Source organism: Peromyscus eremicus, chromosome 22 (genome assembly GCF_949786415.1).
Source record: "Peromyscus eremicus chromosome 22, PerEre_H2_v1, whole genome shotgun sequence".
NCBI lineage: Eukaryota > Metazoa > Chordata > Mammalia > Rodentia > Cricetidae > Peromyscus > Peromyscus eremicus.
In genome coordinates this window covers 11318666-11332924 of record NC_081437.1, presented here as the reverse complement: position 1 = coordinate 11332924, position 14259 = coordinate 11318666, and the positions used below count along the sequence as shown (strand labels likewise).

Here is a 14259-nt window from a genome sequence, read left to right as displayed (position 1 = left end):
CCCATTTCTGAAGGTAATAGGTTATCTTTATAATATGAAAATTAAATTCTGTAAATAGTTACATATTTACTGTTCGGTGGGACCTCACCTCAAACTAGAGAAATGGCCTAGGCACCAAGACTGTCTAGAAAATGTGTCCCTTTGTCCTCAAGAAGTACAGTTGCCAGGCATGGTAGCACATGTCTATGATCCCAGTCCCAGCACTCAAGAGACAGAGGTGCAAGAATCATTGCAAGTTACAGGCCAGCCAGGGCACTCAGACAAGAGCCAAAGGAAAAAGAAAAACAGGTAGAGCTGAAGGAGGGGCTGTAGTCAGTGGTGGAGCACTCGGCGGCACATCTGAGGCCCTAGGTTCAGTCCCACACAGGAGAAGGACATGTAGGTAGTATAGCTTGGTGATTCCAGACACAAACTGGATCAAACTTCCGGCCGGAACTTTATGCACTGCTTACACACTAATATGACCTTGAGCAGGTTGCTCTAACCTCTGCCTCAGTTTCCTCGCCTATAAAGGATGGGTAATAGTAGTTTCTACTTCACAGGATTAATGGAAGCTAATGCAGGGCCGCGGACATGGCTCAGTAAGTGAGTGTTTACCGTGCAAGCACGAGGACTTGAGTGTGAATTACCTGCACCCACATGAAAGCTGGGCATGGACATGCATGCCTGTAACCCAGTGCTGTGGGGTGGAGACTGGAGGATCACTGGGGTTCACTGGCTGCCAGCCTAGTTCCAGTTTACACAAGAGATCCCGTCTCAAGGGACAAGGCAGATGCTTCGTGTCCCCCTGTGACTTCACATGTATACATACACCACACACGAAAGAAAAGAGGTGAATGTACATGAAGACCCGAGGCTGGTGCCAGGCATAGAAATACTCAATAAATGTGCGTATTATTTTCATACAAAATGAGGTAACTTAATATGTATGTTAGAAATTATTCAGAATTAGCAAATGACGTGATGAGTTGGTATGGTGCCACAAATCCTTTCATAGTCTTGATAAAACAGTTTACTTGGGTGGCATAATAAAAGAGTTCTTATAAACACACATGATATGAGGCTGATATTTATTGTACTTATGATATGCAGATTGAATATCCTTTATTCAAAATGCTTGGGACCAGAAGTGTTTCAGATGTCAGCTTTCTGACTTTGGGAATAAGAGATCTTGGGGCCAAGATTGAAGTAAAAACCTTAAGTTCGTTTGTTTCTTATACATATAGCCCAGTGCTAATTTTACAGGATGTTTAATACACTTGTGTTTTGACCCACCTGTCCTATGAGATAATAAAGTCTTAGATTTTGAAGCACTTTGAATTAAGAGTTTTCAGTTTGGCCAAGCTTGGTAGCCATAGATAGACCTGTAATCTTAGCACTCTGGAGGCAGAGGCAGGAGCATTGGTCACAAGTTTGAGACAAGCCAGGTCTACATAATGAGACTCTCAGAAAAGAAAACAGGAATGTTTGAACTTGTATGAGCAGAAGCAGTGTTTTAGAAGAGAGATTTGTTTGTTGCTGCTCTGTGTGTTTTATGCCATACACTAAAACCAGTCCGTTTATAAACCAGCCTACAAGCAATCTGAGTTACTTGTAGAACTTACCAAATGTTTCTTGTTTGCTTTGGAAACAATTACAGATCATTATTTACATCTTTTAATTAATTTACCAACTTAATGTCTGTAGTATGGAGTAGTATATAAAAATAGATAAAATGAAGTATTCCACAGGGGGGTAGGAGACAGCTCACTGGGAAAGTGCTTGCCTTAAACGTTTGAGGTCCTCAGTTGGAGCCCAGACCTTTGTTTAAAAAATAAAAAGCTAGGTAGGCATGATGGTGCCGGGTTGTAATCCCAGGGAGGGTGGGGTGGCAGAAACTGGAGAATCACTCGAATTCAGTGACTGGCCAGCCTGGCCTGTTGGGTAAGTTCCAGACCAGTGAGGACAACGTGTGAGGTTGTCTTCTGGCCTTCGTGTACATGTGTGCACACATGAACATGTGCACACAGCATACAAAGAAAGAAGAAAGTACTTTACCATGAGAATTTTTTTAGATTACTGAAGTTTACCCTAGTAGGCCTCAAATTGTTTTATTTATTATTATGCACAGGACTTGCATGTGTGAGTGCATGTGCTGTAGTGCACATGTGGTGGGCAGAGGGCAGCTTTGCATGGATCCAGTGGGGGGGAACACAGGTTGTCTGGCTTGCATGGCAAGCTCCTACATACCCACCGTGCCATCTCCCTGGCCCAACTCTAAATTATCTTGAAAAAGGTATTTTATTTGACTTTATTTTATGTTCATTGATGTGAAGGTGTCAGATCCCCTGGAACTAGAGGGGTTGGTTGGTTTGTTTTGAGACAAAGTTTCTCTGTGTAGCTTTGCGCCTTTCCTGGAACTTGCTCTGTAGACCAGGCTGGCCTCAAACTCACAGAGATCCGCCTGGCTCTGCCTCCCAAGTGCTGGGATTAAAGGCGTGCGCCACCAACGCCCGGCAGCTTTTCTCTTGAATGAGTACTTAGAAGTATAATGAGCTGCTAATAATCTGTTTGCGGCTGTGACAAAAGTTCTGTCTACTTGGCTCAGTGGTGTTTGTCCTTGTGCTGGGCTTGTTGCTGTCACTTCTCTTAGAGTCTGTTGCTTGTGGGGACCTGCTCCCACCTTTTAAAGGGTTCCTATGAGGAGGAGAGAGGAATAAGAAACTTGAGATAGAGTGATAAGTCTAGCCAAGAAGAAGACAGACAGAAACACAGGATAGCTTCGGGAGGACCTGGGTCAATACCCAGTGGCCCAGAACTTTATTCAAAAGGGCTTTTTATAACAATGCCAAGGGGCAGACAAAAGACCTCCCCCTTGCTAGCTACACCCAAGTGTCTCCCCTTACAAACACCTGGTACCCAGCCCCGTGGTCCAGTCATCCCTCCCCTTATGCAGCCCTGCTGGTAAAGCAAGCTCAGGTCTCACTAGGAAACCCCTGTGGGCTCCCACAGGTGCTTTTATCTCTTGTCTGCTATTAGAGAGGACAAACTGGGCATTGCTGGCTCTGCCACCTACTAGTTTGTGACTTTAGGCAAGTTAATTAACTTTTCTGAATCTTACATTCATAAAATTGGAGATTTTAGAAGTTCATCTTTCATAGAGCTGCGGTCTCTATTAAAATGGACAACCGAAGCTCAGAATTCAAATGCTGTTGCTGCTCCATACTTCCAGTCATTTGCCTGATCTTATGCAAAGGAGTGTGGGGAAGAAACCCCTGAAATGGCTGGTCCATAGTATGGTCAAGGGAAAAGTCTGTATTGTGCTTTAGAGAGCGTGAGCAGACTGGCTGTGGCAGGACTAGGGAAAGCAAGAAAGTCAGCAGAACGGGAGAATGGTGGAGATTCCAAGAGCAGGGATAGTGAGAGACTAACCAGTGGGTATAGAGAGCGGGGATCTGAGGTAAGAAGGGCCAGGTGCTCGCCTGTGTGACAGGTGCTTGGGAGTAGGGACTGAGGGAGCCGGGGCCAGGCATGGGCTTTGGTACATAAGGGAAATGACTCCTTTTGGCAGAAGGGATGCTAGCGTTTTATCCATCTGCCAGAAATCCTTCTGTAGTCCATCTTGAGCTCATTTCTGGGAATATGAACTGCTTGTTGGACTGCCCAAGACCTAACTGATATTGGTCAAAATTAAGTGACTAGTGTAGCTGGAGAAAGAGACTGAGGCTAGAGCTTTAGGAAACGCCCTTGAAGTAGATTATAACCAGTTCTGAGTAGTTGCAAGCTGCTCTTCTTCGTGGTGTCCCTATGTATGAAAATGTTATTTCAGAAGATGGGGCTAAATGAGAATGCAAAGCAGGGCTCCCTAATAGAAGGCAGCAGGCTGGTTCAAGTGTCCCCAGTGATTGATCCATTTTCAGACGTGCACTGAAGTCACCCACATTCTTCCAAAGGTGGTCCATCAAATGCTAGTTTACCACAGGCATGGTCACTGCTAAGGACACTGATGGCAGTTTCCGTGGGCTAGCCAGGCCTGTTCTCTGAGAGCAAGCCTCCCCACACAGTACAGGTGCCAAGAGAGGAGCATGAGGGTGCTGTCGTCCATGCACACCTCCTCTCTAGGAGATCGTGTCTGCAGAGCTGGCCTGTAACCAGAAGGTGCGCAGTTTGTACCGTGTGTATTCAAGACCGCAGACGTGGGGAAGCCCTATCTACAGTTGCTTCCTTGCCACCCTCTGCCCTCATCTTGACCTGGATCTAGAAAGAAACAGCACTTCCTTACTTGCAGTCAGCTTAGGCACTAGACTTGCTGACCTGGCAGCCACTGTGGCCCTCCCTTCTCTGCCACTTCCTGTTGGTAGTGACTTTAGCCTTGAGCTTTAATTCCCAGGCTCCTCCGTGACCTTCAGTCATTGAAATTCTTCGCTTCTTTCTAGAGTGGGTGGGAGACAAGCTCTTGCCCTAAAGCCCAGCTTGTCTTCTTCAGTGCTGGGATTACAGGCTGAACTGTCCCACCTGACTTTTGCTTTAATTGACCCCAAATGTCGCTCGTACTCTTCCTGAAGTACTCCTTATCTGCTTAACATCTTGTTCCAGTATTTCTACATGAATTCTCAACTCTGATACTGTTTAGTCCCTCTTCTAAGTGCTCTTTGAGATGTTAAGTCTGATCTCAGAAGGCCTAGAGTACTGGCATCTAAACTGGAGAATTCTAGCATATAAAAGGATTGAAGATGGGTCAGCTGTTTAACAGTGAGAATCTAGAGCACTGGCTCATTTCTCACAGGCCCTGTTCTGACCACTCTAACCTTCACACACCTCACCCTGACCACTCTAACCTTCACACACCTCACCCTGACCACTCTAACCTTCACACACCTCACCCTGCACCCCACCCCGAAGTGCTTGAGTGAGCCGCTCTCCCTGTGAGGAGAACTGGGTTCCTATATGTCAGGTCAGACCTTAGAAGCCGGGATACGACAGTTCAGTCTCTGGTTTCCTCTTTCTCTCACATTCTTAACCCTGACCACACAGTGCTTGTCATCCCAGAAACAAAATATGAGTGGTTCTTCCATCGGAAGTCATTCAACAGAATTCCTTTTCTCTTTCAAAAGACAGTTATTTTAAGTGTTATTTAATTCTTTATATTGTAGACCATTGAATGTTTTCCTTGGTTTTGTGTCCCGATTGGTCGAAACTGCCTAGAAATCTCAAATAAACCATAAAACTAACTCAGTTTTCAATAGAATGATACGCTTTGATATTTCTATATCAGGTTATATATAGTGTAGCATGAGTCTTAAAAGTTCTTATTAATAAAATCAAACCTGAGGCCAGTTATTGGGGTAAATGCTGGAAGGTCAGAGTACCAGAACAAGCCACAGCTGTCTCACCTTGCCAATTCCTCAGCTGGTCCTGTTTCCTCAGACTGGAAGCTTCTGTGTCCTCATCCCAATGGCTCTCAGCTGAACTGTGCTGCTAGAAGCCTGAATGCTTAACCAGCCAAACACTTAACCAGGCAAATGCTTCTAGTTTCTGGTCCTCACGCCTTACAAACCTTTCTGCTTTCTACCACCACTCCCTGGGATTAAAGGCTGCTTTCTGGGATTAAAGGCGTGAGTCACCATGCCTGGCTGTTTCCAATGCGGCCTTGAACTCACAGAGATCCAGAGGGATTTCTGTCTCTGGAATGCTAGAATTAAAGGCGTGTGCTAACATTTTCTAGCCTAAGTATCTTGTGGCTTTTCTGTTCTCTGACTCCAGATAAGTTTATTAAGGTACACAATATTTTGGGGAACACAATACCACCACAATATAGTACTCTGCTAGCTTTAAAAATTAGTGGTATTGCCAGGTGGTGGTGGCTCATGACTTTAATCCCGGCACTTGGAAGGCAGAGGCAGGCGGATCTCTGAGTTTGAGACCAGCCTGGTCTGCAGAGTGAGTTCCAGGACAGCCAAGACTATTACACAGAGAAACCCTGTCTTGGGGGTGGGGGGGGAGACCTAGGTTTTGGAATGTTTTTTTTATTCCCATGTAATTAACTCCTCAGGTAATTCTAAATCAATTGCCAATCACTGATAGACAGGCAGCATTCTGTACAGTGCCTACCTGAAGGGTCATGGTTTTTCCCAGGGTGGTCTTCATCATCTTCCCTTGGGATTAGCATTGTGGTTGTAGCTTTCGGTGTTCAAGCGGCAGTAATGGAAGTGCCGGCCTGGAATCCTGTTTGAGAATTTCTTCTCAGGGTAATAAAACAATCCTGTACCATTATGCTTGTCCCTTGAGGTGAAGCCTGACATTATTCCCCACTCTGTGTGTGCACAGGTTGAATATCTTACATGAGGTACGTGGGCTCAGAAGGGTTTTGGATTTGAGGGTATCTGCATAGATATCACCCAGATGAGCATCGAATCTAAAATGCTCCAAAATCCAAGGCCTTTGGAATCCCGTCAGCACTCAGGTTTCAGGCTTTCAGAACAGGGGCGTTCAGCCCATCCTGTCCCTGAGTCTGTAACTAGGGCGGGGAAGGACACTATCATAGCTTCTGGGTGGGTATGACCTCACAGACCCTCCTATCCCAACCATTGCATTTCATCTCTGTGCTCATCTTGTTGACATTGGTATCGGGGAAATAGTCATTCTGTTTTCCAACATGAGTCAAAAACTTCCCCCCAAATAGGTCTTTCAGAACAGTTTGCATTGACTGGCCTTCTGAACACATTCTGTGTCCACTGTTGTATGAGTTAAGTCTTACATAGACATAATAATGCTTTTCATGCTCTTCTAAGAGATTCGGGTAATATGCAGAGAACATCTGTGTTAAGATAAACACTTAGAGGAGTGTGCATTGCCATGATTAATTTGCTTAACCTCTGGACAGCCGAGCCAGACATGAGACTCATCTGTCAACGTGTTGGCATACCCTCATGCACACTCAGAAGTACCTAGTAACCCTGCATGCCTTTCTGGCTTGAAACATTGTTCTCTTGTTGCTAATGTTCTCAACTGCAGGTGATTCCCGACCTGTTTTCCAACATACCCAGTCTCTTGTATTCAAAAAACTTCATAATTCTCAAACTCCCCCAGTTCAGTTCACTTAAACATACAGTAAACATCTATGGACCTGCAGTGCTAGGAAGAAGGTTGTGGGTCCAGAGAGAGTTAGGGACACATTTAATTGGGCTTCAGGAGACTGGAATAATCAAGAAGCTTGTGAGTCATTAGAAACTGTAGCTGAGACACATTGAGTTTGTTAACTTCAAACAGTGTAAGCAGGCAGCTTTTAATTCCAAAAGTACAAAATTAGGATATATGATACAAGTGAGCGTGTGTCTGTCATCTTTGAGAAATCGTAAAGTCCGTAGGACATACCTGAAGTGGTTTATTGGGAATCATCAAATGCTTACATGTCAAACTAACAGTTAAGCATTTGGTAGTTTTGTTGTTGTTTTAATTTCCAGTGTTAATAAAAGCTAAGCAAAAGATCATTTTTTCCTATTTAAGGAAAGTTTTGAAGAATCAGATGATTAACTTGGGTCCAGCTGTTCTACAGGAATGCAATGTTGGATCACTTTCCCCTACCCAGAACATTCTTTGAAGACAGGAATTTGCCTAGGAGAGTTCCATTCTGACTATTTATAGTGACCATATACAGCCCAGGAAAACTTTAATGTGCATAATCTGTAACAGAAACTTCCTTCTCAAAACTGGTGTCACTCCAATAGGGCCATATGGTGAGTGGGTTAGAGGCAGGCCGGAGAGTGCACGGTGTTGTCTGAGATGGAATTCTCCAGCAGAGGTGTACCTACTTGTTCTGGTGTGTAGATAGAGCCAGCAGGTGTCACCCAGGTTCAGAGCACTTTATAGTGTTCTGTTGTGTACAGCCCCGAGAATGCCACCGCCCTGCCCAAACTCTGTGTCACTGGTCTCTTCACACACCAGTGTCTGCCTGCACACTCACCTGCTAACAGAACAGGGTAAAAGAACTGAAGAACCTCTGGTTCCATAGGCTCTGATGCTGCCCCATCCCTGAGGAGTCCGGGTACACGGGTGCTGAGACAGCACTGTCATTCAAAACTCTAAATGCTCTCTTTATTGATCTTTCCTTAGGGACATTCTAGCTACATTACACACCTTGACTGGTCCCCAGACAATAAGCATATAATGTCTAACTCGGGCGACTACGAGATACTGTACTGTAAGTATGAGCATCATCTGTGGGCTCAGATACGTTTGTCAGGCAGTGCTGCTACACAGGCGAAGGGTAAAGAGTGTGTGCCGGCCTCTGACTTAACAGCACACAAAGTCATGGGGCTCGTGGGCAGCTCCACTCTCCAGGAAAGCAATGCATGGTGCATTCATTTAATGGTGCAGAACTGATGCAGCTCTGAATGGTTTCATTTAACAGCTTTTCCTGGAGGCAAAGAGAGTGTTAGGGTGAGCCTTTATGCTTCCAGGGAAAAGAGTAAAGCATCCATGGGAAACACTTTGTAAGGTTCTGTTACGTATTCTTTACCCTTTCAAATGTTTTTCAGTATATGGATTATAAATACAAGTAAACATGACTAGTTTGAATCAAGATGCACTTTGAAATACATTTGTACACATGTACACAGCACTATGATTACACTCCCTGTTTCTAAATTTCTAAAGGGGACATTGAGAATGGCTGCAAACTGATCAGGAACCGGTCAGATTGTAAGGACATTGACTGGACGACGTACACCTGTGTGCTGGGCTTCCAAGTCTTTGGTAAGAACATCACAACTAATGTGGAAAGTGTGCATGTGAGCTTTTTATACACTGTGTTTACCAGGCATGGTGGCACACACCTTTAACCCTTAGCATTTGGAAGGTAGAAAGGTGGGTGTACCTCTCAGAGTTCGAGGCCTGCCAAGACTACGTAGTAAGACCCTTAATTTCAGATTCAGAAAAATGTACTGATTGAACTAATATGAGATTTTTCTGCAGAACCCCACAGCTTTGGTCTCAAAAAAAGGAATTGACACAGGATAAATTTCTTTCTGGTGTTTCCTAAGTGGATTTGAAGCTTTCATATTACTAAAGACTTTTTAAATAGCAACTTTATTGAGGTCTCATTTACATATTGTACAGTTTACCTAAAGTGTACAAATCAGTGCTCTTCCTATACCCACCATCATTAGTCCCTCCCCATCTCTACCGCTATCCTAGTGGATCAAATGACCCTTTCACAGGGGTCGCATATCAGATATTTACAATTTAAAACAGTAGCAATGGTTCGGGGTCAGCACGACATGAGCGACTGTATTAAAGGGTCGCAGCATCAGGGAGGCTGAGCAGCACTGCCCCACCAAGCCCAGCAACACAGCATCCTCTGCTTCCTGGAGAGTTCATGTAACAGACACACACACCTGGCCAGTGAGAGTGGCTTTTCTCAGTGGGCACAGTAGGCACAGTCGTCTGGGTGTGGTGTGTCCCAGTCCTTCCTACAGCTCTGGTCCCTTTGGATGAATGGTATAGACTGCATTCTGTTCATCTACTCCTCAGCTAGTACAGTTAATTTCTCATAGGGATACACTCCAGAGTGACATGGCTGGGTCCTGTGGGTTTTGAAGAACGACTACTGTGAGTGTGCCATGTAATTGTACTGGTAGAGTATGTGAGGATTACTTAGTGGCCTTGCCAATGTGGTGGTGTTTTGTTTTTTTTTTTTTTTTTTCAGTTGTCCTGGTGCCATCTGTTAAAATAGTAAGGTGTTTTAAAGATAGAATTTGGGGACTCTAGGGCTAAGGAGATGGCTTCTTTGGCAAAGTGCTTCCAAGGCAGACGTGAGGACCCAAGTTCAGAGTTGCAGCCAGCAAAAACCTGCAGTCCCATCACTGCAGAGGTAGAAACAGCTGGGTCCCTGAAGGTCATTGGCGGCCACCCTGCCTGAATCTGAGCTTCGGGCTTAGTAAGAGACCCTGTCTCAAATCATGTAGACGGAGCTGAGGAGATAGGTCCGGGGGTGCAGGCATGAAGACCCGAGTTTGAATTTCCAGCACCCACCTGAAAACCTGGGTATGGATAAATGTGCCTGTAACCCCAACTTTGTGGGGCCAGCACAGGCAGATCCTGGGAGCTTGCTGGCAAGCTGTTCTAGCCAAAACAATGAGCTGTTCAGTGAACAGCAATGAAAGACTTTATACATAAAGAGTGTTTTGCTTGCGTGTGTGTAAGTGTGCCATGTGCTTGCTGTTGGGGCCAGAAGACATTGATTGAATCTGGTTGAATGGAGGGAAGGATGGTTGTGAGCCACTGTGCGCCAGCCACCGTGCGGGAATAGGGCCCGAACCTGGCCCTTCTGCAAAGGCGTAACAGCTGCGCCGTCCCCCAACACAAAGACTGGCTCTGGAGGCAGAGAGCAATACAGTAAGACTCCCAGCATTCTCCTCTGGCCTCGCATGTCCCTATGCACACACATGTATGTGACACAATATTTTTAACACACCTACTGTCTCCCCCAAAGTGTATTTGTTCTCAGGTGGAAAGGTGGATCAGGTTTGATTCCCAAGCACCTCTGTGGCTCACAATGGTAGTCCTGTTTCAGGGGATCAGGTGCCCGCTTCTGACTTCTGTGGTCACTAGGCACACATGTGGTGTGCATATACATGTGCAAGCAAACATCTTACACATTAAAAAAGTTCTCCAGTGCAGGATTCAGCCATAGGAGGTTCCATATTAGTCTGATCTAACAGGAGTTTATCTAATTACTTTGACCATGATCACCATGCCTCAGAATAACTTGCTACGTACATTTGGTATATCTTCTTTTTGAAAACAGGAAAATTCTGTGGGATGCACACTAGACCAATGTATGACCTGGCATTTCCCTAAGAACACTGTTTTTAAGGCCTCTCCCTGAGGGAGGATGTAGTCCCCTCTGCTGACAGTGACTCCGCTTTGCTCTTCTCTGCAAGTAACAGCTAAGGGCTAGTTTCTTAGCACACCCGTTGCTTCCTGGCCTGAGGTCTTGGGTGGATGTGTAACATCAGTTATTTCACATCAGGCTAATTTCCCACACCTCTTTCTCTGCAGGTGTCTGGCCAGAAGGATCCGATGGGACGGACATCAACGCACTGGTGCGGTCCCACAATCGAAGGGTGATAGCTGTGGCCGATGATTTCTGTAAAGTTCATCTGTTTCAGTATCCCTGCTCCAAGGCAAAGGTTAGCAGCTCTCCTGCTCACTCTCTGGGGTGGACAGTTGATGGTGCCCTGTTCCTGTTTTCTTTCTGAGACAGGGTCTGTTGGCCTTGAGTCTCAGCATTCCATCTGCCTTTGACTCCCAGGTACTGCCATTACAGATGTGTGCTGCCGTCCCAGGCTCTTGTTCCCCCTTTATATAAAGAAACGAGAAAATAAAACCTGGTTTTATTCCTTAGGTCTGAGGGCTTGTGACTTTGACGTAAATTAAATTACCTGTTTTCATTAAGTTAACTTGTCTCCCTAGTCCTCTCCATTGCTCTAAGCAGGCATGTGAAGAATGAGTTTCATTTTCCTGTCTGATTTATTTTCTAGGCTCCCAGTCACAAGTACAGTGCGCACAGCAGCCACGTGACCAACGTCAGTTTTACTCATAATGACAGTCACCTAATTTCAACTGGTGGGAAAGATATGAGCATCATTCAGTGGAAGCTTGTGGAAAAGTTGTCTTTACCTCAGAATGAAGTCATCCCCGACAGCAGTCTAACCAAAGCCCCTGCCTCCTGTACTGACAATGCCAGGCAGTGTCACCTTCCTTCCCAGCCGTTGACTGAGACCGTCGTCATCGAGGAAGAGAGCGGAATCGGCAGCTCGCCCACGCTTGTGGAGAACAGCCTGGAGCAGAGTGAGGGGGGCAGCGAAGACCTTGGTGCTGCCGTGATGGATGAAGAGCCTGCCAGTGAGTTGGGCGAGAAGCAGGGAGCAACCGACCTGCCTGAGGACCAGCAAGGCACACCACCCCTCTGCTAAAACCCAGGTGACAACCAGCAGTGATGGGGACTCACTGTGGATGGAGATTTGTTTCCCATGTGATCCAGTGTTCTTCGGTAGTCTGAACTGCCATCTGTGAGACACAGCAAACCAAAGGTGGTTTGGTATATGTTGAAAACTTAACCAAACTCTACTACGAGGAGGAGGTCAACAGGTGAGTGTGTCTAAGAACTCACCATGTGTGGTGTGAATACTGGAACCAGAACCGCAGTTACACCATGGAAATAACCCCCTTCTCTGAAGGCGATTTCCTCAGCACAGACAGGCATCGCAAACACCACTGCATGACCACTGGCTCAACCTGCCCTTTTTTCTTGATGCAGAAAAAGGAAGCAGAAAAGTGATCTTGTGATACCGTCCCACTCCAGTGTCTAACAGGACCTTTTTAGTTCAGGAAAACCTGAGTGTTGCCAAGTGTGGTGGTGCCTTTATCATGTCGTACTGCATCTTCTTACACTACCAGTAGATGTCCAGATGTGCTCATGAGGCTACTCTAGGTGATGGATGCCTCCTCCTCTAAGTTAGAACGAGGAGCAGCCCTCAGTTTCTGTGGACAGAGACTTTATCCTAGAAGCAAGCATTGGTTTGTTGAAGAGCTTTTCATGTATATTAAACCATGATTCTGAGAGGTGGTGGGTTCTCCAAGGAATCCTTTACTGGCCTTAACATTCTCTCATGTTTGGCATTCAAGGGAACGGGAAAAAAACCACATGCCTTTAAAAGATGAACTGTAATGATGACCTGCTAACCTTCGCTAGCCTTCGGCACTCTGTTCCCTCAATAGAAGTATCGACACAATAGTCTAAATGGTTGAATTGGTGCTTGAAATTCAGTTGTCATTTTTACACAAACTTACCACACCGAGGGATGTCTTTACGGAAGTGTGGTAGTCACAGTACTGCTTACCAGGTTGCACCTCTGCAGATGTGCCATCTATGGGCATGTCCCCCTCCCGTGAGCCTTGCAGCCCTCGTGTGGTAGCTTTGGTCTGGGCAGTGCACGTGTTGGTAGACGTGGGGAAGGGGCTTTTTTCAAGTTTGTCATATAACTATTTTTCTTATGTTTCCTACTCAATGACTGACAAGTGTGCATTTCCTATGTTTGTTTATACTTCGATTACAAAAAAACTATTTTTTTTAACTTGCTACATTGTTTTCATACTTTTTGTTGGATTGTGTTTAGAAACTTGCTAAGTTCAGAAGTCTTAACTGTGCAGCCGTTTACGTGATTGTGCCATTCCAAAGTGCATCGGAACTGTCATTCCCTCTGTCTTCTCAGGAGTAACATATCAGGTAGCCATCGTTCGGAAACAGGAGCGCTCCAGGGACTCCAAGGACACTAGGACACTCATATTCACACGCTGTATGGAAGGGTGTGTGGGGACAAGTGGAGACCTGTGTATCTCTAGATAAGGTGCACATTTCAAATGTTCACAGTGGAAGTCTGTCTAGGTGTATGTCCGTGTGCTCTCTCTCCTTTGTTTACAACAGTTTTTTAATTAAGGGAAAAAAACACCTCAAAGTAACTCTCTTCCAAAGAAGAGGTTCTAAGCCACCTGACTTTCAGTTCGGTCTGTACCAGGTTGTGAGGGAGCACAGCTTCAGGCATCTCTGTCCACCAGTCAGGAGTGGCGATGAAATCAGGTCCTTGCAAAAAGAACACAAGGAAAGGAAAGTACATTTCTTTCAGTGCCTGGAGGATGCGGCTCTCCACAAACAGGGACTTTATTTGGGGACATCTGTCACCTTCGGGGTTGCCATGTACAATGAGATTTATAATCATGATACTCTTGGGTGGTAGTTTCCAAAGACACTACTCATGCGCAGAAAAGCGTGCCAGCCCCTCATGCTGGCGACTACTGTTTGATGTCAGATCTGTGATAGTGGCTGGAAGGATGTGGGATTATGAAATTGTAAATGTTTTTTTTTTAAACTTGTGAATGAAAATGAACCCAAGTGTTTCATGTGAAGATGAGCCATTTCTATCATGCATTCCGATGTCATGGCAGAAAATTTAAGATTAAAAACGAAGATAATCAAAACGTTTCCTTTGCCTTCTTGTGGTTGGTGGTTGGTGGTGGTTGGAGACAGTCTTGCTGTGCGTCCCAGTCTTGCTGGCCTTGAACTTGTGGCAATCCTCCTGCCTCAGCCTTCAAAGTTATTATAAGCAGGCTCCACCACCTCAGTTGTGTTTTGTCTTTTTTACGTGTTCGTTAAGTGGTTTATCCTGGCACTTTCTATGATGATCCAGATATTAGAAGGTAGGACAATGCTGTTGTGGA

The 14259-nt window shown here is 45.4% G+C and overlaps 1 protein-coding gene across 6 annotated transcripts in view; it reads left to right on the top strand.

Annotated features, from left to right (window-relative positions):
• The window catches only part of Eml4 (EMAP like 4), a 130718-nt gene extending 118759 nt beyond the window's left edge, over positions 1 to 11959 (top strand). For all 6 annotated transcript variants that reach the window (XM_059248504.1, XM_059248503.1, XM_059248502.1 and 3 more), the window contains 4 exons: positions 8092 to 8179; positions 8635 to 8733; positions 11041 to 11171; positions 11523 to 11959. In XM_059248504.1, coding sequence (XP_059104487.1) covers positions 8092 to 8179; positions 8635 to 8733; positions 11041 to 11171; positions 11523 to 11957 — 753 coding nt within the window. In that variant the 3' untranslated portion in view covers positions 11958 to 11959. The remainder of the gene's footprint in view (positions 1 to 8091; positions 8180 to 8634; positions 8734 to 11040; positions 11172 to 11522) is intronic.
• Positions 11960 to 14259: the final 2300 nt, after the last annotated feature.